General features: G+C 41.9%; 1 protein-coding gene across 5 annotated transcripts in view; it reads left to right on the forward strand.

Annotated features, from left to right (window-relative positions):
- Positions 1 to 26218, forward strand: part of FNIP2 (folliculin interacting protein 2) — a 118838-nt gene that overhangs the window by 77562 nt on the left and 15058 nt on the right. For all 5 annotated transcript variants that reach the window (XM_069493735.1, XM_069493737.1, XM_069493734.1 and 2 more), the window contains 6 exons: positions 4838 to 5039; positions 5353 to 5441; positions 7616 to 7762; positions 7881 to 8050; positions 14458 to 15808; positions 16721 to 16877. In XM_069493735.1, the coding sequence (XP_069349836.1) occupies positions 4838 to 5039; positions 5353 to 5441; positions 7616 to 7762; positions 7881 to 8050; positions 14458 to 15808; positions 16721 to 16877 (2116 nt within the window). The remainder of the gene's footprint in view (positions 1 to 4837; positions 5040 to 5352; positions 5442 to 7615; positions 7763 to 7880; positions 8051 to 14457; positions 15809 to 16720; positions 16878 to 26218) is intronic.

Below are 26218 nucleotides of genomic sequence, written 5' to 3' on the forward strand. Positions count from 1 at the left end.
TTTCTTCTGACATTTGCTGCAACTTGTGGAGATCTTACAAGAAATTAAAAATGTCCTTATGAGTTGTATACCATTCAAAATGCCTGTTTATGCATTCTATCACCGTGTCCTCAATTATGAGGAAAAATTAATTTTTAAATGGTCTTCATTAATAATTTGTTCAACTGAAGCTTCATGTGTAAACAGTGGGGTTTTTTTGTCCAGTATGATAATCGTTACATTAAATTTCTATTTCTATGCCTGTGAATATTTGCTTTGCAATATTGCAGCAGTTTTCAAAACCAGAGATTATAAACTCTCTGGGGAATTCCAAGAACTCCTGATATGCTTTATTGCAATGTCTCTATGTAGGCTTTTACTTTGTGATAATTTACTGTCCTGGGGCTCAGGTCAGAGAGTTAAATATTTGTGCAGACTCCATTGGGACAGGCTCCAGTGATGGATAGGCAAGCTGGCCTCTCACCATGGTTCCTGAAGCTGCTGGAGTCCCTCCTCTCTCCTCTCCCCCATCTCTCGTGACCATGGCTGCTTCTACTTCCGCCACTGTCACAGCCATCAGTCTGGGTCCACGTCCCTGGCCTGCCTCAGACATGTGGGTGTGTGCCTGACCGCCAGGCCAGTGTCTGGGTAGCATGGCTTTGGTTCTGCGCCCACCCATGTACAAACTGCTGCCCAGTGTCTTCACTGCTTATGTGCATGTGTAGGGTGAGAAAGGGTGTGATAACTTTCCTCCCTATCATAAGGGTCATAGCTTGCATTCCTATAACAAAATAGAGGTTAACAAGAGAAAAGCATAACAAATTTATTTAATCAAAGTTTTACACAACACGAGAACTTTCAAAAATAAAGACCCAAGGACAGGGCGGGGCGCGATGGCTCACGCCTGTAATCCTAGCACTCTGGGAGGCCGAGGCGGGTGGATCGCTCAAGGTCAGGAGTTCGAGACCAGCCTGAGCAATGAGCGAGACCTCGTCTCTACTAAAAATAGAAAGAAATTATCTGGCCAACTAAAATATATATAGAAAAAAAAAAAAATTAGCCGGGCATGGTGGCACATGCCTGTAGTCCCAGCTACTCGGGAGGCTGAGGCAGTAGGATTGCTTAAGCCCAGGCGTTTGAGGTTGCTGTGAGTTAGGCTGACGCCACGGCACTCACTCTAGCCTGGGCAACAAAGCGACACTCTGTCTAAAAAAAAAAAAAAGACCCAAGGACGTAGAGAAAACTGTCTATTTTTATGCTTAGGTTTAATGAAGAATGGACAGGCATGTGGAAATGTGGTTGGACAAAAGGGTATGATCTAATAGTAATAGACTTACGCAGAAAAACCAGCAAGGCCTGTCCAGAATTTTTCTTGACCTCTCTGTATAGCATTCCTTCCTCCCAGGTTTAGGGCAGGGCGCCTCCTGGAATGAGGGTCTTGTGATTTACTTTCAGACAAGGTAGATCAGAGAATCTCTTTTTGGCCAGCTCTTATACAGAAAGGCAGGAAAAAGTTAGGACAATATTTTTAGATTTTATGGCTGGCTTGGGGGAAAAGGGGTTCCGGTTTCTATGACCTACCTTTGGGAAGAGGAATTCTAGTTTCTGTGGCCTGCCTGAAAGGAGAGAGGGAAGCAGGAGAAAGAAGGGCAGGAGAGGATCAGAAAAGTCTCGCTCCTGAGCCCCAACACATGGTTCATTGTCCCATGAGGCTTTACTTACAGCACACACGTTCAAAGATAAAAAATTATGAGGAATCGAAGACAGCAATCACAGAACATGAAACGAAGCCTGGGGCCCTTCTGAGGGCGGGGCCCTGTGTGAACAGGGTCACCAGCTCATGTAGCCAGCCCTGTTGAACACTGAGAATATAAGTGCAGCAGACATTTTGAATTGATCACTGTGCCTGTGAAGATCCTTTCGCTTAAAGGATGTTGCAGTTTGATCGCTCCCTTTTGGTAGGTATGTGGAAAAATTAGTTTCTTATACTAGAGACAAGAAGACAATGGGTACCAAAAATTGTGATTGCTTCTGGCTTTGAGAGAAAATACACAGTAATTAAAGACATTCTTCCTAGGACAGTTAACGATAGTCAGGGATGATATTCACAATTCTTAACAGTTGGCTATGCCAGGTATAAGCTTTGATTCCCTGGTGGGGAAAGGGGCTTGGGCGTCTAACAACTGGTACAGCAGTGCTGTCTATAGGGAAAGGCAAGCCTCAGGGATTCCATCACTGAGTGAGGCTACTGAAACCCTAAAGGAGCAAGGTATAATGTCTCACGAAAGTCTTTTGATTTGAATTATGCTGATGGGACGTTCTTTGACCTTCGAAGATGTCAAATTTCATATAGTCCAATGTAATACATAGATTAGTGTTACGTTCAAAGCTGACATAAACAACAATTAGACTACGCAGTCTTGACATCAATTATAGATTATTAAGATGTACTTAAATAATCATAGTTTGGACTTCAGTTATTTGTGATCTTGAAGTACTTATACTGTACATAAATGCTTATTCGTAAGTATCAACAAAATTCTATTTGATGTCTTAATAAGGGAAAAAAATTGTGTGTGTAGCTGCAGTCTTTCCCTGACTCCAGGGCCTGTGAGCTGATGCAGTTGCGTCCCGCTCCTTCCCCTCAGTGCTCCAGCTGGAGCAGTGCGTGAGCGCCAGCAGATGGATTAGCCATGAGGTCAGAGTCACCGGTCATTTCCAGTGTCCCAAAAGTGAGCCTGGACTAGAAGATAGACACCCTAGTTTCTAATTCCAGCATTGTTACCAAGAAGCTTTCTGTTTTTGAGGCAAGTTGAATATGCACTCTGCCTCGGTCTCCACATTTGCAAAACAGCCTGTGTAGCTTCCCTGATGACTTGGGGGTAAAGATACGATGAAGTATTTGAGCATACACTTAAATTTTTGGAAACATTCTCAAACACCCTTTTATTATAGAAGAATTTTTAAAAATATAATTACCACACCACGTGACCTGATTTATTCCAGGTTCCGTGGTTGATCCAAGTCTATAGAATGAAGCGCGTTTGCTTTAGAATTCAGTAGAGGGATACAGTGAAGCAAGCAAGAATTATCCACTCTGTTACAGCTGTGGAAATTTTTCAGACATTCAGCAGGTGGCACTCTCTGCTATGTTAAACCTGATGAAAGATTTGGCTATTGTTTATAGGGTGGAGGTGAAGATGATGAGTAAAGCTGCATAGGATTCAGTGTTTATTACAGTTTGGTTATTAAAGATCAAGTGGGCCTGAAGATGAGTGGACTGATGTGGTCATCTTACTTCTGGAAAAGAAGGGAAATAGGAGATGCCAGACAAAGAGGAAAGGATTACAAGTCTTGTAATATAAGCTCAGAAAAATTTCCTATACAGAAAAGAAGAAACTAGTGCAGGAAAACAAGGTTTTAGTACAGGTATTTTAGAAAAGAAGAAGGAGCATCGTGTGAGATTATGTGAAGTTCTGAGAAAGCATCAAGAATTTTTTCTGATGATTAGGACGTAGGAATTTCTCAGAGAGAACAGTTAATGCATTTACAGTCGCACCTTGTGCTGCCAGTGACATGTCTGGAGTGAAAACCTTCTACTGATTTATCAACCATGTCTACATCTCCGGGATCTTGCTTGAAGTTAAGGGAAACGGTAACATATAACTGCGATGTCTGTCTCCTTTTCTTTAAAAATAAAATAGCTTTCCTGACCATAAAACTTTTGATGTATATGTGTTTAATAAAATCTGGATATATTTGAAATCACAGGAACATTATAGACTGTGAGTAGAGCACTAAATAAGAAGTTTAGGACCAAGGGCAGAAGGCAAACTGCCTCGAATTCTGCCCAGCATAAATAATTATGTTGTAATTTGCATTACTGAAAATGAAGGAAGCGGTTCCTTCCCATGTTTGGCAGAGATATGAAGCCAAATGGTGCAGTCAGTGAGAAAGAGAAAATGTATTGCGTACCTACTGTGTGCCAGGCTAGATGCTTTCACTTGCAATATGTTATGTCCTTTGCTTTGGTGTCTTTGTAGAAAAAGAACAAATTACTTCTTTTATTTTCACTCTTGCTCTTGGTAGCTATGGGGTAGCTATACTTGGCTTTTCACAATGGTTGAGTAAGAGACATGGTTAGGCCATATTTGTGAGGCTTACTTGTTAAAACAAATTGAATATATATTTAGAATTTATTGGCTTCATGGCTTTTTATCATAAAAGCAGAATCTCTCAGAAGAGTCATAAGTTTTTTGGGAATTTGACTGTAACAGAAGAAAGGCGAGTCTTTCTGCTTGGGGGATTTCCCAGAGAGCTTGGTCAATCATGTGGCTTAATCTGAGCCTTTGGAGGAGTAACTTCATCTAGTGGTTTTAATAGCCTTGGGAAACAAGCCTGGAAGTACCAGTAAATATTCAAATACGATGCCTTTGTTAAACAGAATACCACGGAGAATCATTCCTCTTCTAACTCTCCTCTGTTGGTATCTGTCAACCAAGACAAAGGACCTATATTTTGAGCAAACAGATATTTCACACTCCTTCGTAATACCGTCAATCTGACATAAAAATGATCCAGGGAGAAAAGGACAAGAGTCTTCATAAGGGGACATTTAAATTATTTTTCGTTTTTATTTGAGTTTCTTTTCTCGTTAGGATAATGATGTGTGGCCAGCTGTTCTTCTCATTTTCCATGACAGGGAATTACAGAGGAGAACGAACTAGACGTAGACACACTCCTAGTTAAGACTGAGTGTTCTGAATTAGCTTTCTGAATGCTGTCCCCGGGCATCACAGTTTGTCTTCAGTGTGTCTCACTGATGCATGGCAACTTTTCAAACTTCTTTTTCCTCCAGGTCAACTGATGAGACATTCAGCTTGGCTGAAGAAACCTGTAGTTCTAATCCAGCCATGGTTAGGAGAAAGAAAATTGCCATAAGCATCATCTTTTCCTTGTGTGAGAAAGAAGAAGCACAAAAGAATTTCCAGGACTTCTTTTTTTCTCATTTTCCCCTGTTTGAATCTCACATGAACAGGCTGAAGAGTGCAATTGAAAAGGTAATAAGAATGTAATCCAATGTCAAATAAAGAAGCAATTATGGGGCTTTAAAGATGACAGAATCACTTTGTTTATGTATCAGATCTCTTTCCTAAAGAAGTTAAATCACCCACAGCAGTGATAGATCCTTAGGTTTTGTTGTTAGTTACCAGACACTGGATTGCTGGAGGGAAGGAAATTACTGCTTTTTCATGACTGAAGGCATTATTGAGTGTTTCTAATTGATTATAATATTATCTTTCATTAAAAAGCCCAGTAGATATGTTATAAAATTTCTTCTCAGTAATTTGGCTTGCTTTCTCTTCGATGAAGGCCATGATTTCCTGCAGGAAAATAGCAGAATCAAGCCTCCGCGTCCAGTTTTACGTCAGCCGTCTGATGGAAGCTCTGGGGGAATTCAGGTAAAGTGGCAAAGTTTGGCAAATCCAACCAGGGATATTTATGAGCAGCGGTAGCAATAGCAGCCATGGACCTAGGGGTACGGAGAGACCCGTGCCTTCGCAGAGTTAGGAGGCTGGCAATTATTAGTCTCTCTAGCAGCTTTGCCCTTCAAGATGGACTCTGAGACCAAACAGAGCAAAAAATTTAAGTAACCCACCGCTGAGTAATCCTCACTACTGCCCAATGGACAGTCTTTGACATGACTGTTTTAACAGGGTGAATGGAGAAAGCTAATATTCAGGTGTCTCTTACCAGTCTGTTCATTATCTCCTGTCATCCTCACAAAGGCCCTAAGGGTAAGCATTATTAACCCTGTTTTACAGATGTGGAAACTTGAGTTCAGAGATACTTATCTGAAGCATAGATGGCGGGAGAATGCATGTCAGGGAGACATACAGTCCAGCTTGCCAGAAAAGTCCTAGCTTATACCCAGTGTCCTCTTATAAGTTTCCTGGCCTAGGCATTAAATTATATGAGCACATTAGTGTGTCTTCATAGTTAATTTCTAACTGATGATCTTTGTACTCTGGAAGGTGGTTTTCTAGAGTCCTTGCACCTAATGTCTGGGTGGAAAGGTACACTGCTTTGGGTAGCAGGTGGGATTCTGTCTCATCGTGCTGAGTTGGGATTGTTGCACCATTTCCTAGAGCCAATATCTCCATGGGAATGGAGTCCCACTCCAAAGCAGGCATGAACTAATGAGTCAAACTGTTACTCCATAGCCGGAGGATAAAAATATTTTACAGTTCTTAGAATATTAGAACATTTTATGATGCTTAAAGTATATGTTGGTGAACTCTATAATGCTACCTGGAACAAAATCACCAGCCTTTATGAACTCTGGGTTATGCATAAAGAACTCAAGTAACACATTAGTCATTATCTGGTGATTGTTAAAACTTAAGTCATGTATGGGAGAAAGAATGTGAGGTTGTGCTTTTTGATGGCTATCTGATGATTAGTAAACCTTCCATAGTTTGTGTGGGCATCACTGGTTTTGCCTGTTGCTCATTATGGCCAGAATAGATGCTGGCTTGTGCTCGAGAGTTTACATACTACCTTCATGAAAGTATCCATTTTTCAGGCATCAAGAAACTGAACGTACAGAACCAAAAAAACCTCACTGTGTACCTAGGTCTTGTTCTTACTTCAACAATCAATCCCTCCAGAAATGGTGCCAGAATAAAGTGCTAGCATTTGGAGACCTTAGTTTTAGTGAATGAGTCCAGTGATATATAACTGTTGCCATTGCTGCCTAACTCAGCAGCTGCTTTGTTTTTTGTCAAGGTAGAATTCTATTGTGTCCCAATTCTTTCCTGTACATAGTTAGAATGTCAAGTCAGAATATGTCTCATCTATCTTGATTTGGGAGTAGTGGATGTGTTTTAAATTCAGAGATACAGTGGCCTTTTAAGTGGACATCCTAAGCCAAGTTAGTATGCTCTTTACAAAAGCATTTGTGAGGCATATAACTTAGAGTAGAGTCCTCTGTGCCAGGTATTGAGAACTGAATTCTCACCCTGACCTTGTCATTAAATATTTGTATGTCTTGTGCAGGTAACCCAATCTCTCTAGACCTCCATGTAAAAACTTAGTGTATCATATAGTAAACAAGAGCCATTTGTGTGGTTTTTTCCATCTAAAATGAATAGGGTTCTTTGACATAGTGAACCCCAAAGCATCAATCAGAAATTGGGAGAGTTGAGTTGCCCCTGAACTAGCATGTACTTTCTTTTCTCTCTTTATTATTTACTATAAAAATGGTTGTAAATTCTGACACAGGCATTGTGAAAATGAATTGTTTTTAAAATGGATATTTTATATAAGTGGTTGGCATATTTTTCGTAGAGTCTGTTGGAGCAACTCAACTTTGCCTTTTTCTTGCAAAACAGCCATAGACAATATGTAAACAAATGAGCACAACTGTGTCCCAATAAAACTTTATTTATAAAAAGTAGCAGTCACATTTGGCCCTGTGGGCCATAGTTTACAACCCGTGTTATGTATGAAGCTTGAATCCCTTAAGGACTTCATACATCCAAATTATTGTTTTCTCCTTTATTCTTTTATACCAAGGTTATCCAGAATAATATTTGTAACAGTTTTGTGTATCCCTTCTTTTTCTCTTCTATAGAGGGACTATCTGGAACTTATATTCTGTTCCAAGGATAGCGGAACCTGTATGGCTTACCATGATGTCTAGCACTTTGGAAAAAACCCAGCTCTGCCAGCGCTTTCTCAAGGAGTTTACACTTCTAATAGAACAGATCAACAAAAACCAGTAAGCTTTAACTCTCTGGAGGCTTATATGCAAATTCCGTAGCCAGTGGACGTGCTATATAGGACATGCCCCTCCCTGCACTGAGTAATCTGGTTGTATTTTCTTCCATTTCTCCAAGGTTTTTTGCTGCCTTATTGACTGCAGTGTTAACCTACCACCTGGCCTGGGTACCAACTGTCATGCCTGTGGATCACCCTCCCATTAAAGCCTTCTCAGAGAAACGCACCTCTCAGTCAGTGAACATGCTGGCCAAGACACATCCATATAATCCACTCTGGGCGCAGCTGGGTTAGTACCTAATTTGACTATTCGGAGAATGTATGGGACGGAATAGGAAAATTGCTAGAATTTGTAGTTTATACTGGCTCTCCAACCCAGTGATTCATGGGTTGTCACTGGGCAGGCAGGGAATAGAAGTTTGGCCCAGGCTGGGCGTGGTGGCTCACACCTGTAATCCTTGCACTTTGGGAGGCCGAGGTGGGAGGATCGCTCAAGCTCAGGAGTGGGAGACCAGCCTGAGCAAGAGTGAGACCCCGTCTCTACTAAAAATAGAAAGAAATTATATGAACAACTAAAAATATATATAGAAAAAATTAACCGGGCATGGTGGTGCATGCCTGTAGTCCCAGCTACTCAGGAGGCTGAGGCAGTAGGATCACTTAAGCCTAGGATTTTGAGGTTGCTGTGAGCTAGGCTGACACTACGGCACTCTAGCACGGGCAACAGAGTGAGACTCTGTCTCAAAAAATAAAAAAATAAAAAAAAAGTTTGGCCTACAGATTCTAACTGTGAGGCTACCACCTTCCCCTGCTAGCAGCTTTGTTCTACCCTCTTAAAACAGGGTAGGTAAACTGTGTTCTCCCATTCCACAGTGGCTGTTTACCCTAGAGCAGGGTTTCTCAACCTTGCACTGGTGACATTCTGGACCAGTTGAGTTGTTGAGGGAAGGGGCAGAGCTGTCGTGTGCATTATCGGATGTTTAGCGGCATCCCTGGCCTCTAGTCACTAGATGCCAGTAGAACTCCCTCTCTGCCTGAAGTTGTACTAATCAAAAATGTCTCCTGACATTATCAGCTGTTGAGGGTGAAGCTGGGGGTGTTGTTGGCAAAACACTGCTTGGTTGAGAGCCACTGCCCTAGAGAATGGAGTGGATTGGAGGAAAAAAGAAGGTAACACACCCTGATCTCACCACCTTTTAAGTTTTAGCGTAAGTCAGAAATCTTGTCTTTCTCTACACTGCTTCCTTGCAATTAGTGATGGCATTTATTTCCTCAAACTTTGTACTTAGGCTTGGTATAGGAATCCAGTGCTTTGGCATAGTTTGGTAATAGAGTTTGGGGCCAGTGAGACTGGAGTTGCATATCTGGGTTCCTGTGGAGGAGAAGTGTACTCTGGGGCCACTCACTCACCAAACATTAGAGTGACAAAGAAAAACTCAACACTCACTCTCACTCACCCCATCGAGACAGGGTCTGAACAATGCTGGGCTGGAGAGTTGAGTAGCACACACTGCCTAGCCTCTGGCACTGGCTGCGCAAGAGAGGAGCAGATTTGTGATCTCTTGGTTTCAGAGGATCCTGATATCCCTTTGATAGGGGGTGTTCAAGAGGACAAGAGAGGGACAGAAGGTGTAAAGGTGAGGCACATGGGGCCGGGGTCTGGTGGCAGGGCCCAGTCTCGGTGGGCAGGTTGCCCTGCTTCTCCCGCACCTGTTGCCTCACCTGTGAAACGTGTGACAGTGGAACTTACCTCATTGTTGCTGTGGGAATTAAGTCAGTGATACAAAGCTCCTTTGTTATGGCTGCTGCTGCTGCTGCTGCAAACAGTGTAGTGTAGGGGCATCTAGAGAGACAGAGTGAGGGATGGAGGGGCTTTTCAGGAAGGTTTACTTGAGAAAATGTTAAAATGGCATTTTCTAGAAAATGAAATAGGGACTGGGAGAAAGCACTCCAGTATTAGAAAATAGCCTATCAGAATAATAATAATGAAACGAAAGATGACACTATGAGCCACGTGCTGTTTTAAGTGCTTTTTACATATATTGATTAGATTCCCCTTCCTACCCTATAACTATTGTCCTCATTTTATAGCAATACAGATGTTGTCTTGTCCTTTTGCCCTTGGTCATGAGATGTGTAAGGGAGTTCAAGTCTCATGGTTTGGGGATAATAGATGTGTTTTAAATGAATTAACTAAAGAATTTATGGATGTTAAAAATGGACTTAAAGGGAGGGTGATAGGGAGAGATTGCCTAACGTACAAAATTACAGCTAGATAGGAGGAATAAATTCTGGTGTTCTGTAGCACTGTAGGATGACTACAGTTAACAGTAATTTATTCTGTATTTTCAAGTATTAGTAGCTATGAGAGAGGATTTTGAATGTTCCTAGCACAAAGAAATGATGAGTGTTCAAGGTGATGGATATGCTAATTATTCTGATTTGATTGTTACACATTGTATATAGGTATTGTAATATCACACTGTACCCCATAAATATGTACAGTTATTACATGTCAATTAAAAATTTTTTTAAATAGACAATACAAACGATCAACACTGAACTGAGACAAGAACACAGAACATGGCCTAACTCACTCTGGGGAAGACAAAACGTGGTTGTTTTTGTTATGGGCCAATAACCTTGGGAAAAAATGTATCATTAAGTGGTAAAGGGAAGGGGGCTGGATATTAAGGAAACATGGTGTTTCATGCTGCTGGGTCACTCATTTAAAAACAATGCTAATTAAGCAGTGTGCATTTAGTTAGATAAATGTATTTATAATTAGGCATGCTTCTCATTTGAAATTTAACCTAATTGAGAGCCATTAATTCCCGATGTTCAGCATAGCAAGTTAGAATCCCCTTCCTGTGGGTTCACAATTGTCATTTTTCAGGGGAGATCGTGTATTGTCGAAAGTCTTCAATCCTCCCTTTCCCTAACAAGGCAGCAGGGATCTGGCTGTTGACAAGAGAGGTGTGAGGAGGGGATGAGGCCCAGGGCAGAGAAGGCACGGGATAGCTTTGCAAAGGCAAGTGTAAGTGTTGGTTGAGTTTGTTATTACAAACATCAAGGAACTTCAATAATTTCACAGAGGAGGAACTTACTTCCAAAAATTTTTTTCATTAAGTATTTAGCAAGTCACAGAAAATAGAAAAATATAATAAGCTGCTGGGAATATACAACGATGCAGGTGTAATTTTAATCCAGGTTCCTAAGTGATAGAAAAGATTCTGTCTTAAATCAGTTCACAGACTTCTCTGGGAGCTTGCCAGGCAGGGACCCCTGCAGCGCCCAGCTCTCCGTGGCTTCTCAGCGTTCCCAGGGTCGGGAAGGGAGAGGCTGGAACAATGATCCCTTCCACACTCTCACCGACTTGCTGTTCAGGAGCCTAGCGACCTTGCCTGTGCCTGCGATGTGTGCTCTATGCGAGTGTTTTCCCACTGGTGGGCTGTGGAAGCAATTTAATGGGTCAAAAAAGCATTTAAAAGGTATAATGGAGTGGAAAATATCAGAACGGCTTACATATATGTTTTGTAAAATGTTTGTTTCCAGTGGTGTGTGAGGTTGCGGTATAAGATGTATTTCTTTTCTGGTGCGGGTGTACAGAGTTTGGAGGCCACTGTCTTACACCAGGGATTGAAGGGGTTCCATATTGGTCTCTGTTTGACCTAATGATCTCAAGGGTTTAAGGAAATGAAAAGCACTTTTTCTCCTCAGATCACTGGTTTAAATTAATATAAGTAAAAAGGTCTGAAATTTCTTCATTTTTTTCCCTAAAAGTTTAAATGGTATTTTTTTTCAAAATACAGTAGATTTAGACTATGAATCAATTTTTTAAAAAAGAAAGAAAATTCCCAACTGCTCAGATATGAAACAACCACATTTTAATAACCCATAAGCCAAACAGATTTCACAAGAGAAATTAGAAAATGTCTTGCACTAATGGTGATAATAAAGACATAGTCAAAATGTGTAGGGTGTAGGGAAACACTGTTTAAGGGGGAATTCCCTAGCATAGACATTTCTAGAATGCAATAATGAATAAGTCCCTTCAGGGTCCTTAGTTTTTCCTCTCATCTCCTTTTTTATTTTTTCTCAGCTTCTCCCAGTTTCTGCGTGGGTTTCTGTCTCTACATTCCCTTACCTCCACCCCCCTCTTTTTACCGTCCTCTCTTTACACGGCTCCTCAGTTCCCTCAGCTTCTCCACCTCATTTCTTCTTCCCGTCTCTTTCTAGTTTCCTGTTTCTGTCTTTTCACTGTTTCCCTAGACATTTTTTTTTCTTTTCCAATGTGTGCTTTACCCTCTTTGCTGTCCTCACCTCCTCTTCTCCACCCTATTTTCCTTCTCTCTGGTCCTCTATCACTTTGCACCTCTCTAATGTCCCATCTTTTTTCTTTCTCCCTTCCCATCCTTCTCTCTATTATTCCCCCTTTGCTGTCTCTGTGCCTCTACTCCCTGTCTTTCCTCCCTTGGTCTCCACTGTCTACTTTATCCTCCTTTCCTTTGATCTCTCCTCCCGTCCAGCCCCCGACATCCCTTCCAGCTTCTGTGCTCTCTCTGTCTTCTCCTGCAAGCACCCTTTCACTCCTTCCTTTTTTTCTCTGTTTTTCTCCCATTTGTCTCTCTGTTTTACATCTAAATTTTTATTTTTAATTGAGGGAAAAAATATAACAAAGTTCATCATCATGACCATTTCTAAGCATATGGTTCGGTAGTGTTAAGGATATTCGCATTGTTGTGCTACCTCTTCTTCATTTTAAAAAATTATACTCATGAAAACAAAGGAATCTACTCTAAAAATTAGTAGCCTCCTTAATTCAGGATTCAAAAAATTGCCTTCAAATTCAAGATCCAGTAAATCTTTAATATTATGGGTCTATTATCGCAATGATGCATTCATTATTTTATGATATTTGGCTGTAAAGTAATAATGCTGGTGCTACACACATTGCTCTCATTACTTTATATAGTTTAAATTATTATAAGTTGTATTTTTAATAACTTTCCTTGTTTTACTTTTTTCCATTTAGTTATTAAAATGTGCAATAGTAAAAGTTAAATGCATTGCTAGAAAATGTCATTCTGAGTGGCCTTTCCCCTGTGGTTTGGTGTAGCAAATTTTAGAAATGTAATGTTTTTTCTCTATTAACATTGAAATTGATTTAACAGAAATGGCCCACAAATTCCTGAAAAGACTGTGATGCCCTGCAGCAATGGGCAGATGTAATCAAAGGAAAGTAAGAGTAATAAGCTCTTAGTCAAGAAAGTTTTCTCAAACAAAAGGCCTACCATCAGACTATATTTCTGAGTTACTCTTCTGGATTCTAGGATGATTTCTCAGTCAGTTGCAAAAGCTGCAAAGTTAAGTCCTATTGGCCTATAATCCAGTCTTTTTATAGAGAGGACTGTTGATTATTATTTCTGTCCTGCCCTTTGAATGTCCTTAGGAGCCTTACACCAGGGAACACTCTCCAGAGGAGGAACTTCCTGATGTGTCCCTGGGGACACGTACTTCCTGGTGGTTCTCATAAGTTTTTTCCGTCTTTATTAATTTTAGTTTTATCTAGTATATGCTTTTATAATACCTTTCCCCCCTCTAGGTGCATTCCTCAGATGAATTCTAACTTCCTAAGTTCTTGTTTATAACTATTAATACTACCATGTATCATGTCTCCTTTATTTTGTATCTTTTCAGTTTTTGATTTGCTCCAACATTGTGGTTATTTCTTTAGTGGTTTCTAATTCCAGGTTGGTTATACAGAGATACAATGAGATAAACCTTTAGCCTCTTAGCTTAGTGCCTGTCCAGTCAGTAAATACTGGCTCTTTATTATAATTGTCCATATTATTACTACCAACAAAGTATCAAATATATAACATATTATCCAATGTAATAATCAAGTTATCAAATGCAATAGTTTTAATAGTTAACTGAAATACTTTTGATGAGACGCTCCTAAGGGCTGGGTGGTTGGATGACACACTTGCCCGTATTCTTCCGTCCTTAAGCGGGATGCAGACCTGTGGTGCATTAGCCAATTTTTAATCAACTTGTCAGGATATAACTAATGGGACATACTTTTTTTCTGGCAGAACTTTTATTTGAAATAAAATAAAACCTTCAGACTCATTAATCACAACTAAGTGATTTTCTTCTTGTTAATCAAACTGATTCTACCTGGTACGTGTACGTGTTTTGAGAGAAATCTAAGCAGACTACCTCATGAAGTATTTTGAATTGATTCACTGCACTTCTGTTCAGAAATCCTTGAATTTGGATTTCATCCCAAGGCCCATTGTCCTAGGGTTCTTCTAACAAATGCTTCCACTTTCGGAGATTCAGTATTGGATCTGGCCACACTCGGAGCCCTGGCTTTAGCCTTGCTTGGGCCAGCCACTGGCTCAGCCAGTGCATTACATGGGAAGACCCAACAGGCGTGGTGTCCACAATGGCCCGGCTCCATGCACCTAGGGTGGTGGGCTGCAGCCTGTGCCAGGGCTTTCCAGGCTGACTCTCCATGACAGGCAAAACTAAAACGTGGCCATTACTAGAAAAATTAGAAATCAGGTGTCTGAAGAAATGATTCTAGGTTGGGAATACAAGTCATCTGTTTTGCTCTTGTAAAGGCTGACATATCTGTGACATGCTAACCCCAGAGGACTTTGTCTTGTGTCCACTTTTGCTCTCTAGGTGATCTTTATGGAGCCATAGGCTCTCCAGTGAGACTGACTCGCACCGTGGTGGTAGGGAAACAGAAGGATTTGGTCCAGCGCATACTTTATGTCCTCACATACTTTCTCCGTTGCTCCGAGCTACAAGAGAACCAGCTGACCTGGAGTGGGAATCACAGTGAAGGTGACCAAGTTTTAAATGGGAGCAAGATTGTAACAGCCTTGGAGAAAGGAGAAGTGGAGGAGTCTGAGTATGTAGTAGTTACGGTGAGAAATGAGCCTGCTCTCGTACCCCCCATCCTACCGCTAACGACAGCCGAGAGAAAGAACCCCCAGCATGCGGGGTTTCCTGAGACCCCGGAGGGCACTGACATCAGAGACCTGGGTCCCAAACCTGACAAAGAAGGAAACAAGAGGTCAGAGCAGAGTTCTGAGGCTTGTACCATGGGATTCCGAGAGGCAGCATTAGACAGTTCTTGGAAACTTCAGGGTGCATTTTGTGGGGATGAAGAAAGTTTAAAAGAGGCACCGCAAGATGGCTCTTCAAGATTTTCCAGCTGCGAAGGTCTGGGGACAGGAATGAAGATCCACCAACAAACTGCCAGTGAGCAGTTGAAAGGGGAGATGCCCAGGAAACTACCAGACCGGTCAGCCGCCTGGCCTTGCCCCGACAGACATTTCCGTGAGAAGCCTTCTTTAGAAAAGGTCACTTTCCAAATTGGAAGCTCCGCATCTCCAGAGTCTGACTTTGAAAGCCGCACAAAAAAAATGGAAGAGCGGCTAAGGGCCTGCAGACAATGTCCAGAGTCGGCCAGTCCCTCGGCCGAGCCCAGGGCGGCCACTGACGGGGCTCAGGACCCGCAGGTTTCTAGGTGCTTCTTCAAACCTGGCTTTCAAAAGAATGTCTGCTGTCCTCAGAATCAGTCTTCTGAGGGGGATGAAGGTGAGTCTGACAGGGGTTTTGCTGAGGACAGAGGCATCAGAACCGACACCGCGACAGATGCTGCTGGGCAACTCAACCACGCTGCTGGCTCGGGTGCGCCTGCCGACACTGCGGCAGCAATGGGAAGGGGGACGCTGGAGAAAACGCGAGGTTTGTATCTGAAGGCTGCGGAAGGACCTCTGTTAGAGCCTGTTGCAGACACGTGTGTCCAGCAGGACTCTGGCCTCTCGGTTGCTGCAGATGTCCCCTGTGGGGATGAGGACGAGAAGGCCGACTTCAGGGTCGAAGGAGACATTCCGAGGAATGAAAGCTCCGACAGCGCTCTTGGAGACAGTGACGACGAAGCCTGTGCTTCAGCCACACCAGATCTAGGTCACAGTGATGACAGGACCGAAGGGTGCTTGGAAGTGGAGCTGCCCCTGCCAAGGTAATGCTGGCAGGCCGGGGAGTGGAGGGAACTGGATTCAGATAACTGTCTTCCTGGCCTGACACCCATGATCACGTTAGCTATGTTGGTTGCTTAACACACAGTGCCTTTTTTTCTCAAAGTATTAGAAGTGTTACCAAATCAGGATGGGCAGTTTCCAGCCTGTCCTTTGTCCAAGGATGATCACTGGCTTAGTGCGACTGAGCTCACTGATGAAAAGGCCAGTGGTTGTCTCTGCAGCATCATGACATTTTGGAGAAGCTCAGGGATGTGATAGAGGTGGTGGCAGGGAACAGGGAGTTTAATTTTCTGTTATCTGTAGGGAAGTTGTACGGCTGGCAGCAGATGCCTGGCTTCAGAGGTGGTGGATTACACTCGCCATGTGGCCTCTGTCCTGCCGATCAGAACAGCGTGAGGTGGTTGGGAAACAACACCTCTTCCTTAACACTCCATCAGGTTGATTATTTGGTCTGTGATGACTGAAAGCAGTAATTAGAGATTTCTTCTGTTCTTCTGCACCGTCATGGGCACCACCCTGTGCAGATATGTCAAATTCCTAAAGCCAGACTTTTGGCAAGAGCCCTTCCTCAGGTTTTTTCAATCTTCACTCTTTTGATACAGACCGCCTGGTGCATGTTTGATATGAGGTACAAGAAAAAACTCATAACCAGCCATGGAAATATAATACTTCACTTTTCTGGCCTTCCATTTAAAAAAAAAAAAAAAAAACTTCTTTTTCTTTCCCCACCCCTTCCTGTTCCCACACCAATGAACCACTTACTAAAGGACTAGTGAAACAGGACACCCTGAATCTATTTTATTTACCAGTCATCTGAGCTTTTGTTTCACTTATAATGAAAGAAGGAAGTACATTTTCAACTGTGTATTTTAATGGGCCAAATGTTGTTTTAGGTCTCAGAGCATCAGTACCCAGAATGTAAGAAACTTCGGCCGCTCACTTCTGGCAGGTTATTGCCCCACGTACATGCCTGACCTCGTGCTTCATGGGACCGGCAGTGACGAGAAGCTGAAGCAGTGCCTGTTGGCCGACCTGGCCCACACAGTTCATGTGAGTGATCCCAGCTTGGAGCCTCTGGCTGCTAACAGTGTGTCAGCTGAGGTCTTGGCCCACGAGGAGGTGTTTAGACTGAAGAAGACTAATTAAGGGCTTGTTTATAGAGATGTGGGCAGGGTTACGGAAACAGCAAGGACTGGTGAAGCACCCAGGGCCTGGCAGCATAGCTGCAGGAGCAGCGAGGAGGGGGATGACTTCCTGCCGTCTCTCCTCCCATCTCTTCGGTGCCTCTCATTGGCTGAGCCCAGCTGGAAGCCAGAGAGCAAGGTCACAGCTGATGCTGATACGGTCCTGTGGTCCATAGGGGTCAGCCTCTTGGGGCCCATAGCGGGACAGAGAAGGGCAAAGTGTGGCTCTGGGGGCAGTTGAGAGGCAGGTAGGTTGGCAAATGGAATAAACAGCACAGATGGTGACAATTATATGCCATCATGGGGAGGACCAAAGCGATGTCACATATGGTTTGCTTTTTATCTGATTCTTAAACAAGTTCCTAAAAGTAATTTATTTTAACTGATTTGTCATTAAGTTCACTTTGATGGCTGCATGAGGATGACTGTATAAAGATTAACAAGACTTACTGGAAAATTGCCTTGTAGCTGCCCTTAAGTGCTTTTCTGCTATCTGCAGCGTGACAGGAACTGAGAAGTTAAGGCAACTGTGTCAGTCTGATGGGCCTATTTTTAATTGAGCTGCTGTTAGGCAGATGTGCAAAAATAAATGTTTTGCATTAGAAAAATATTGTATCTTGTGCAGTAGAGAAAGTCTTTATCACATTAAGAAAATTGGAGTTTGGCTTATTACTTATCTCCTCACCCAACAAGTATTTTTCTCTAGGTGGAACAGAAGGGATTGCATGTTATCTTTGGCCTGAGCATCTCCTCTGTGAAGACTAAACATGCATCAGACACAGGCTAAACAGGCTAAGGATATTTGTGTGGAATGGGAAGAAAAGTTCAGTAGTGAAGCTGGTGTCCTCCTAATCCCCCTCAGTGGGGAGGGTGAAGAGATGAGCAGTGTGGCCAGACATTCCTAACTCCACCCTGCCGTGTGGGCCAACGCCACCCTCACTGGGATATCCCTGGAATGAAGCTGTGATGTTTCTTTTGTCTCTATACGTAATATAATTTATTTTCATAGTTACAATGAATGCTATATACTCATTTATCCTTCCACGGGTCTGTACATCAGTGACCCTAGGATAAGAACAATGCCGTCATTGGATGGTGTCATCTTTCTGAGTTGTCCTAAGCACTGTATGATGCCTCTGCAATTTTATAGACTATATATGCCTTGTAGCTGCCTGTGACGTTAAGGCAGGGAATTAGAGGACTTCATTTCCTTTTCTCTCAGCACCTTATGTTTATATAAACCATATATGCAAAACCTGTTGGGTTTTTTCTTTCTACTCTGCTGTCGTTTTGTTTCCTAAGAACACTGGTGTTCACTGGACCTTTCTCCCACGAAGCCCAGTGTTCTGCTTCTGGCAGAGGCACCGAGAGACTGCATGTGAACTGATGGGATTGTCCTCAGTGACAGCAGTCTTAGCAGCTGGGGGATTTTGTCTGAATGCCCTGTATTCACTCACTGACCATTATGGAAATGTCCATGGATTGAGAAACCCTCTTTCAACTTATCTGTAAAACCAGTCTTGAAATTTTTTATGTTTTCCATAGGCTGGCAAGTTCTAATTTTTATATATTAGATTTTCATGGTGACCATCTGGCTCTATAATTCTTACATTTGAAAAAACACAACCATATTTACTCTGTCATTACTCTTCAAGCTTTTTAATATTTCATTTTCCCTGCCTTTCAGAAGTAGTGTTTTCACGCTGTAGCTTTTCTCATTTCTTTAAACTATGTAATCACCCTGAGAGATCGAAAGTTATTAAGCATAATAACCTATATTGTGTCAAATTGCGGGTATATCCAAAGTGCAGCCATGCGTGGGTGTTAATAGGAAATTGCAAACGGTTCATAAAAATATCTTCAGAAGTTTAATGCATTCAGAATATATCCAATTAGCATTAGTGGATTTCTAATTTCATTTGACACATTCATCATAATGAATTTTGCTTTTGAAGTAGTGTTCCATTTAAACTGCCTCTCAGACTGGCACTCTGGTCTATGGCAGTGTTTTTTGTCTGTTTTTAAACAGCTTTACTTTCAACATCTATTTATAAATATTTGTTGAAAAATAAGTTGAGTATTTTATTAAATACTATATTGAATTTACTGCTCCATACAGCCTAGTGATTATTTGAATTCTTGAGTATGTTGCCAAAAAAAGAAGCAAAGATCCAAGAACAAGTACATGACCAGAGTTAGAGCTATAATAATGGCTTATTGAGGAAGAGAAAATTGGAATAAATTGCTTTATCAATCAAAACCTATTTTTTGGACGTTAGCGATTTTCCCAGTGTTCATGCTAGACTTTATTGGACTTTGATATTCATAATTCTTTTTAGAGAAGGATTTTTAATAACTGTTTAAAATCAATTGATTTAGATTATTGATCTGTCTTCTAGACCGGTGCATGATTTGGATTGTAAAATCTGTCTTATGTATATGTGTACTATTTTTTTTTTTTTTAAGAGATGGGATCTCGATGTGTTGTCCAGACTGGACTTGAACTCCTGGGCTCAAGTGATCTTCCCACCTCAGCCTCCCGAGTAGCTGAGACTAGAGGCACACGCCACTGCACCTGGCTGTATATGTGTGCTTTTTATAACCACAGTGGACTAGTTTGGAGGTTTTTCTCTCATTGAGGGATTGCTTTCTAGAGCTTCCAATACTAAGAATTTCTTTTTGTACTTTTCCTTATCCTGGTCTCTTGTGAAAGAAAGATATATTAACTTTATTTCATCTATTTTCATTTTTATTATTGACTTTCCCATGTTAAAATTCAGAAGTTCTTTAAATATTTAAACACATGTTCTTGTTTAGTCCATATACTACCTCTTTTCTGCCATTTGAACTCTGTCTCCTAACAGAGGTTATACAGCTGCCTTAAATTAGTGTAAAGTAATATTGTTTCATTTTTTTTTTCCTGCCACATCTAAATGTGCATTCTTTCCTCTGTTTTCCTTTTGATTTTAAGTGGAGGGTGGGGTCATGCCAGCAGCACTTTGTGCCTGTGACTCTGGAGGAGCCTTTTCCCTCTCTTCCTTTTCTCCTGGGTCCTGCCTGTGAATGCTGCTGACCTGGGTAATGTGCGGTCATTAAACTGTGGAGCAGTGTAAGGTGGCGGAAGAGCTCCGACTTAGCACTGATGGCTTGAGTTTGAGTTCTGGCGTTATCACTCATTTGCTGATAATCTTATATAAATCAGCTGGCATCGCTAAGCCTCAGAAAAACGTATTTAGAGGAACAGACAAAATATAATTCAGTGCTTAAGAGTTTAACTTCTGAAGACAGACAAACCTGAGTTTGAATCATGGCTCACCCCATAGGAGCTTTGTGGCCTTGGGCAAGTTTCTTTCATTTTCCAATTTGGAAAATGAACAATACCTACATCATGGATTTGGTTTCAAGGTTCTGTGAGACAATACATATCAAGTGTTTTGCACAGTTCCTGGCCCGTTACTAACATTACTAACATTGGGTGGGCATTACTAATACCCAATAAATGTTAGCTATTAAAAAATAATACACGTGAAAGTGTTTTGTAAATGATAAAGCAATATAACATGTTTTTAAAATGGGAGAACAGAATGACAACCGTTATTTTAGTAAAAATGAAAATTACTATTAAAGTTAAAGTTACATGCAAATGGACTTAAAGTTCTCCTAACTAGTCAATGGCCTTTTCAGTCTTAGGGAACTCCTGTTGGAGATGACGGAACAGAACCCATGCACACGTTCATTCAGTGCTCACAGCATCACTTTCTCTTTGCCTGGAGCAGACCAGGCAGCGCTAACTCTGCAGGGTATAGTCATCAAGACCAAAATTAGCATCACATTTTAATGGTTTTGTTTTTTAAAAACCTATGCTCCAGGGCTTCAGGCATTTTACAGAGTAGTATATAAAATGAATTAACAGTTGGATATAGCAGCCTCTTCCATTTAATTTTAAGTGTAGCAACAGATTGACTCCAGAAATATCATGCAGGAATCCATAGCACAGATAAGGAGCTTTGCTAAAAGCCTGGCGGTGAGATATGTATGCTCATGAATACCTAATTAATCCATGCAGTGTAATCAACCAGCAAGACTACAAAAGAACAGCAAGTCCCATCAAATGGTAAATCATTCCTTAAGTAACACAGATAGCATTAAATGCCTCAGGTCAACAACAACCTTAAAAACAATAGCCTGCAAAGGAAACATGTAGGACAAATATGTAGGACAAATCTTTTAGAACACCTCTTGTTGCTTTCATTTCCCTGTGTTGGTAATGAACCTGGCCTTGCCTTGGGCCTCTAGAACTGTCTTCTGTGGCTACAGCCCTGAATGCAACACTACCTGTGTCCACCAGCCTGTGGAGGATTTCTTAAACTACATGTTTTGACCTATAACTGGTTTTGATTACCAGTTTTTAAAAATTCTATAGAACTTAAATCATCACATGTAATTAGGGTTATTATTGGTTAGTGAAATCTTTGTATTGTATTATATGTACATACATCACACATGTACAAGCATATACACTGGGTCATAATGGTAAAATGTATTTCTTCTTGTAGATTGTGGTTAAAAAAAAATTTTTTTGAAAAACAATACTGATCCCAGACATCACCATCTCTAGTCTGAAATCTTTGTGATTTTCTCTCCCCTTCTCACTGTGACTACAATCTTAAGTGTCCCTTAAAATTCTCAAATATAATATTAATAGTATCCCTGTGTCCAGTTTTCCGTCTTCCAATCATCTTGTGTAGTGCCAAAAGCGGACTCTTTCTAAAGCATGAATATGATCATTTACTGTTTAGCTTTAAGAGTTTTCCATTTTTATTTTTATTTATTTATTTATTTATTTTTGAGACAGTCTCACTCTGTTGCCCAGGCCTAGAGTGTCGTGGCATCAGCCTCGCTCACAGCAACCTCAAAGTCCTGGGCTCAAGCAATCCTTCTGCCTCAGCCTCCCTAGTAGCTGGGACTACAGGCATGTACCACCATGCCTGGCTAGTTTTTTCTATATGTTTTTAGTTGGCCCGCTAATTTCTTTCTATTTTTAATAGAGGCAAGGTCTCACTCTTGCTCAGGCTGGTATCGAACTCCTGACTTCGAGTGATCCACCCGCCTCGGCCTCTCAGAGTGCTAGGATTACAGGCGTGAGCCACCGCGCGCGGCCATGAGTTTTCCATTTTTAAAGAGAATAAACTATAAACTCCTTAGCTTTTATGTCCTTCAAATACACACTCACACACCCCTATGTCTCCTTTTATGTTCTGGTCACTCTTTCTGCCCTTCCTTAAATGGTCTGCCTTTTCTCACACCTCCCTTCCTGTGTAGATTATGCCTTCTTTGCCTAGGGCACTATTGAACAAATTTCTCTACATTTTTGAAGACCCAATGGTGCCTCTTCTCTGAAACCATCTCGGGCACTGTACCTCTGTTCTATTCCAAATGTCATTCCTCCCAGGAGGTGTGCTGGCACCCTGAAGCAGAAAACGGACTTTTCTTCCTTTATACCCTAGTGCCTCGCCTGGGTGCCTGGCACATAGAAAGCACTCATTAATGTTACTTGACTGTTCCCTGTACAACTGGGTTTAGGTTCATGTATGTTTATTACTACAGATAAAACTGAGGGTTAGTGTGTCCCTTTGTGATAAAAGTAAAAAGAAATGGCAGATGGTCTTTCTTTAAAAGAAAGAAGGAGAAGAGTAATGTGTTTAGACATGATGCCTGTACCTCTTTGTGTTCATTTTCTTTACCTAAAGGAGAATAAAAGCTTATAGGTCTCTTAGGCTTCATGTCTCTTGCATTGTTTTACTTTTTTACATGTCTCTTTCCCAAACTGTTTTACTACCTACAAGATATTTGGACTTCTGTGCCAAATATCTTGCAGGCACAAAAAGCTACCGACCCTCTCTCATTTTATATTGTGTTTTGGAGTTGCACAAATCTTCACATAACCTTATTCTGATGACCCTTTTTGACTTTGGGCACTTTTCCATGACTTCCAACTGCGTCTTACCTCAACAAGTAGCCAGTCTGGCAGTTCAGCCGTTCCAGAGGTCGCACACTGTGTCTTCAAGGCCACGGGCCGCATTTGGGCGTCTGTCCAGCGAGCCTGGTGGTCACAAGCATGAGTACAAGAAGGTCAAGTGTTTTCTTTGCACCCTCCAAACTTTGGACCCTTCTCTCTTTCCCTCTGCCCAGGTCTTCGTGATGTCATTAGGGTCCCTGGAGTCCCCCACCTTGGTGTACCTACCAGGATTCCTCAGCTGTGTCTGATGGTCCACAGTAGTTGATTTTCTTTTTCCTTAATAGTTCCTTAGTAGTTTCCTTTCCACAGTAGTTGATTTTCTTTTTTTACCTTATTACAGCTCTTAAGACTTTAATGACTGACACTGAACCTGTTTCTGAGAGAAAGAATTTCTGATAAATACTTACAGAGTTACGATAAGATCATGTATAATTGTTACCCCTTCTGGTATTTTCATATGTTAAAAATATGTTTGATGTACTAGACATCTCTGGTAATGGCACTTCTGGTTGTCTGGCTGACTCATGTAACCAGGGATGGGGCAGGGAAGCTGGAGATGCTTCTGGGCAGGAAGGCGAGAGTCACACCTTGGAGACTTATTTATCTACTGAAAAATACTGAGTACCTTTTATGTGTGCAGTACTGTGTTTACAGCCCAGAGGGGTGGGGAGCCTGCAGCCCTGGGGCCACATGTGGCCTTCTGGACCCTTGAGTGCGGCCTTTTGACTGAATCCAAATTTTACAGTTTGGACCCAAGCTCCATTGTTATAATACCCGCACATGAAAAATATGGAAATCCTTTTGTGCCAAAAACAAATAGAAACCAAAACCAGAGCAGTAAGCATGGTCTGATGTAAGGGTGGCCCTCTGGGATTTCAGTCTGGCTACAGGTCCTAGGAACTGGTGCTGAGGTTCTTAATTCACCCCAGAGTGAGAGATTGTGGTCTTGCATACACGTAGGCTTGGGACCTGGAGTTGAGCACTTTACTTAAAGCCTGGAGCTTCAAAGAGCTATTTTTTCATGAAAAGGAAACTAGAAAACTTCAGACATAAGCAGTGAAGCAGCAAAGAAATAGGTGGGAAACTGGGGGTAGGTGGGGGGGGCGGGGGAGGGGAGGAATAAAGTCACCCGTGAGAAATCAGAACCCCAGGCCTGTGTGATTTGTGAGTTTGGGGTCCAGATTTATTCTACCTGAGTGACTTGGGGATCGCTATCTAAGAAATAAACATAAAAACCAGGAGCATTGAAACCTCTAGCATCTGGCCAAAGGAAGCACACTACTTTAGACACCTTCACAGCCACAAGCTCATGAGACAAATGTAGGAAAATGAAACATAGCTCCAGCAAGGTAGGCCCACATTCAGAAATTACAAACCTTATCTGAAGAAACCCAGAAGCCATCATGAGGCAGAGTAAGCAAACACGAGCAGGAGAATGAGCACTCCTCCAATCTGCAGTGACTGTTAGGTAGCTATGTTTAAAATGTTTACAATGATAAAAATAGGAATCGGAGGCCGGGCGCGGTGGCTCTCGCCTGTAATCCTAGCACTCTGGGAGGCCGAGGCCGGAGGATCGTTTGAGCTCAGGAGTTCGAGACCAGCCTGAGCTGGTCTCTACTAAAAATAAAAAGAAATTATATGGACAGCTAAAAATATATAGAAAAAATTAGCTGGGCATGGTGGCTCATGCGTGTAGTCCCAGCTACTCGGGAGGCTGAGGCAGGAGGATCGCTTGAGCCCAGGACTTTGAGGTTGCTGTGAGCTACGCTGACACCACAGCACTCTATCTAGCCCAGGCAAAAGTGAGACTCTGTCTCAAAAAAAAAAAAAAAAAAAAGGAATCGGAAACTTAAGATGGGATAATGTGATACATGATTATTTGGATTTGTGTAAGAACTAAAAAGAACTTCTAAAATTGAAAAACAGTCATTGAAATTAAAACTCAAGGGATAGGTTAAAGAGCAGAGCAGATTAAATACAGCGAAAGAGAATTACGACTTGTGAAATGGAGGCTCTGAGAAGAAAGACATGAGAAATAGGGAAAAGCAAGTAAAAGACGTGGAGGCTGGAATGAAGAGATTTTTCTGAAACATGAAAAGCACATTCAGAAGGAGAGAAGAGCAAATGAAGGAAAACAATATTCAAAGAAAGAATGACTAGAGTTTTTCAGATCAAATAAACACACTGACTCCCAAGTGGGGAAAGTATAAACGGATTCACACTTAGCTACTAGACATCAAAGATAAAACTCTTAAAACCAGCCAGAGAGAAGACGACATGGCCCCTGTCCTCAGGGAGTGTGAAGTCTCGCAGGAAATACAGTGTGGTAGAGCGTGCAGCAGGGGAAGGCCAGGGTGCTGAGGATGCGCCAGCGCGGCTGTGGTGAGGACCCTGAGCTGGCGTCAGCAGCAGCGGGTGAGTGGGGATGAGAAGCGGGGAAGGTGCAGGGGTGGCCTGGCTCTTTCTGGGAACTCAGACCCCTCGGCTGATGGAGTTGAATGAGCATCTTCTTAACCTACCTGCAGAACTGGCTTTGCCACCAACAGGGGTCTGTCTGTCCCCTCCTCTTAGTAAAATTGCCGTCAGGAATGTCTGGATGCTTAGCATTTAGTAAAAGAGTTTCTAGATGACTTATATACTGGAGGTGGTTTAAGAATGGTAAGTGATAACCAGGTTTCTTTTCTGTGGGTGGATTTTGCGAATGGGCTGAGACATCTTTGAGGATGGATAAAGGGTCAGTTTAGAGTATCTATTGGACAACATGAGCAGCCTCAAGACGGGGCAGTTCCATAGCGAGTGTGTAGTAGAAGTAGCTATGTTTTCTCCCACTGACGATGGGTTGGGACCATCATTGCACTTCTTGCAGTCTGATCTTCTAAGGATTTCCACCCCGACAAGTTCCTAGGATTTCATAGTAGAGGGCATGGCAGGCTCACTAAGTGAGTTCCGAGACTCTATTTCTGACATGCCAGGATACTTAATAAGCTCTTAACATTTTTTGGCCTCAGTGTTCCCATCTGTAGAGCAGTACTGTGTTCCTGCCCACCCTCCAGGAAAAACAGCATGATCAACTAATAAGTGGCTATGGGAAGCATATATGCGAAAATGGTATTTTCTTAGTCTTCATCAAGTTAAAAATAGATAATCACATGAAATGCTAGTCATTTCAATGTGGTGCATGGAAAAAA

This window comes from Eulemur rufifrons, chromosome 18 (genome assembly GCF_041146395.1).
Source record: "Eulemur rufifrons isolate Redbay chromosome 18, OSU_ERuf_1, whole genome shotgun sequence".
NCBI classification, from domain to species: domain Eukaryota; kingdom Metazoa; phylum Chordata; class Mammalia; order Primates; family Lemuridae; genus Eulemur; species Eulemur rufifrons.